The following is a 2393-nucleotide window of genomic DNA, read 5'->3' on the forward strand; positions in this document are numbered from 1 at the left end:
CTTCCTTTTTGTGTTTGTCTAGGAGCTCATTGCAGGCCTCCTGATGCTTTTGATTACTTCTTTGTTGAGAACGTGTCACACCTGAGCTTGGCGAAGATGATCCTCAAATATTAACCAGTTTTCTTGGGCCCCTCTTCCCTCCAGAGCTTTATCCCATGGTACTCCACCAAGCACATTCCTGAAGAGGCCAAAGTCTGCTCTCCTGAGGTCTCATTTCATGGTCACTGCAGCACAGTGCAACACAGCACATTCTCCTTCTTGGCTCCTCTCTCTTGGAGAAGGAAATCATCATCAACACACTCCAGGAACTTCCTGGATTGCCTGTGCCATGCTGTGCTGTCCTTCCTGCAGATACCAGGGTGGTTGCAGCAAGCCATGAGGACACAGGGTTGTGAATGTGATGCCATTCCCACCTGTCTATGGAGGGAAATCAAAAGCAAGACACTTCCACACTTACCATAACATTGGTGGCAACCACAGTGGGATCATTGCAGACAGATTCAATGAAGAACACCTGTGAAGCAAAGCAAACCTCAACTGAAACCCAACAACAAGGCTTTTAACACTCAACCAGCTCCTTGCACAACCCAACCTCCTCCCTGCTCTGCCCTACTCCCATAGTTTCCTTCTCCAGGACTTGTTATGAGGGAAGAGTTTCACATTTTTCATCAAACCCAGCAGTGAAATGTCCCTTACGCAGGAGCATCGTGAGGACAACACGTTAGTGAAGGAAGATACACCAAGAGCATACTAAGGTGGACTATGCAATTCAGGCACCAGCCCCACGGTACCAACCTTAAATCCATTTTCTTTGGCAAAGTTTAGGATCATCCCTCTCCTCTCCCGCGTGGTATTGGTGGCATCAAAAACCTTTAAAAGCAAAGACTTCAGTTAGCACCACAAGTGCCCTTGGTTTCCCACTGAGCCCCTCCTCAGAGAAGGAACTGCAGAGCAAACTGCACAGGGCACAGGACATTCAGGAGTGGGAGGACATGCCAAAATCCCACGGGGTGCATCTCCTTTCTTACCGCAATCTGCCCAGCCTCCTCCGTCAGGTACAGCTTGACATCCCTCAAGGCGGCCATGGCACACTGCCTGCAAAAGAGGACATGTGTGGTCCTGATGTCCTCTGGATGTGCTGACGACCCCTGAAGCTACCAAGCCCACACAGCTTCAGTTTTTGAGCTCCTGGCACCCAAGTCAGGTCTCTTTGGAGCAGGCAGGGAGGACTCGAAAGCAGAGCCCAGCTTTTCCGCTCATCACCCCCGGACAAACTGGGCAACTGGGCTCCAGCCATGGGCTTCACCACCTGTTTGGGACCTGACTGGTCCCAGGATGGAGGCAGTGCCCACACTTACTTCCTGACTTTCATGGCCTCCTCGTTGTCAGGACGGAAGAAGTCGTAGGAGCTGTAATGCTTCACGGCCTCACGGCGATATTCCCCCACGTTGAAAACTATTTGGGAAAGACAAAAAAAAACATCAAAACCAGGAGCTCAACTCAGCTTTGCAGTTTCTGCAATTAAAGCAAGCAAAGTGCTACGAAATTGCATCCTTAGAGCAAAAGGCTCAGGGACATCCCCTGGTCTCGAAGTGAAGGAGAAGCCATGCTGCAGCAGAAATGATGGGAAAACATGGATATTTTGCCCACTGTATCTTGGAAAGCTCTCCCACTACCTGCCACTTCCCAAGGCACTGAGCTCCTATGGCAACTCCTGAGGACCAGACCTCGTGCTTTCCCCCTGGAAGCCAGTGAATGCCTCACCTTTTGTAGGGACACCAATCCAGTTGAGGTAGCGCGTCAGCTTCTTGGAGATGTAGGTCTTCCCACGGGCTGGGAGGCCAACCATCACTATCACAGTGGGGGAATTGGCAAGCTGTGGCCCACAGGCTATGAGGAGAAAGAACATGTGAATCCTTCAACCCTGCAAGGCACTTGCTCTTCACTCAGCCTTCCCCCAGATCCTTCAGCAGCTGGAGAAAATCCAAAACCTGTGTTCTTTGTGCACCATCACCTCTGTAATATCTCCTGTACATCCCTCCCGTGAGTTTGGACAACCAGGACCCAGAGCAGGGGGGCATGGTGGATGGCTCCATGGTTGCCCACTGGTGAGGCACAGCTGCCCCAGCTAAGCCATGCTGACCCAAATTCACCCTGGTGTCACCCAAAACAGGGGACAACAGTCACAGCCCAAAAGCCATGGTAAGAACATCCTGATGGCTGCAAAGTAGGCAAGGAACCAGCAGCTGGCCCAGGCTCCCTGGAGAGTCTCCATGCCTCAGTTTCCTCACAACAACAACAACAAATTAAAAAAAAAAAAAAAAAAAAAGTCAAGGCAAGCACAACTTCCCATTCCTGTGGATTGGCCAATTCTGTGAAAAGCTGGAGGGTGG

General features: G+C 50.9%; 1 protein-coding gene across 1 annotated transcript; it reads right to left on the minus strand.

Annotated features, from left to right (window-relative positions):
* Positions 1–430: 430 nt before the first annotated feature.
* Positions 431–2096, minus strand: LOC114072589 (6-phosphofructo-2-kinase/fructose-2,6-bisphosphatase 3-like). Its single transcript, XM_027910465.1, has 6 exons — positions 2015–2096; positions 1765–1890; positions 1359–1455; positions 1029–1095; positions 796–870; positions 431–514 (listed from the first exon to the last, which is right to left on the minus strand). The coding sequence occupies exons 1-6, from the start codon at positions 2094–2096 to the stop codon at positions 431–433; spliced, it is 531 nt and encodes a 176-aa protein (XP_027766266.1).
* Positions 2097–2393: the final 297 nt, after the last annotated feature.

This window comes from Empidonax traillii, unplaced genomic scaffold, assembly GCF_003031625.1.
Source record: "Empidonax traillii isolate 1590-97213 ecotype Southwest subspecies unplaced genomic scaffold, ASM303162v1 scaffold3545:size12418, whole genome shotgun sequence".
Lineage (NCBI taxonomy): Eukaryota > Metazoa > Chordata > Aves > Passeriformes > Tyrannidae > Empidonax > Empidonax traillii.

Coding starts and splice junctions, on each gene's coding strand:
- LOC114072589 (XM_027910465.1), bottom strand. CDS start 2,096: ATGGAGCCATCCACCATGCCCCCCTGCTCTGGGTCCTGGTTGTCCAAA. Junction 1,456..1,764: donor GATTGGTGTCCCTACAAAAG/GTGAGGCATTCA, acceptor TTTCCCAAATAG/TTTTCAACGTGGGGGAATAT. Junction 871..1,028: donor AGGAGGCTGGGCAGATTGCG/GTAAGAAAGGAG, acceptor TTGCTTTTAAAG/GTTTTTGATGCCACCAATAC.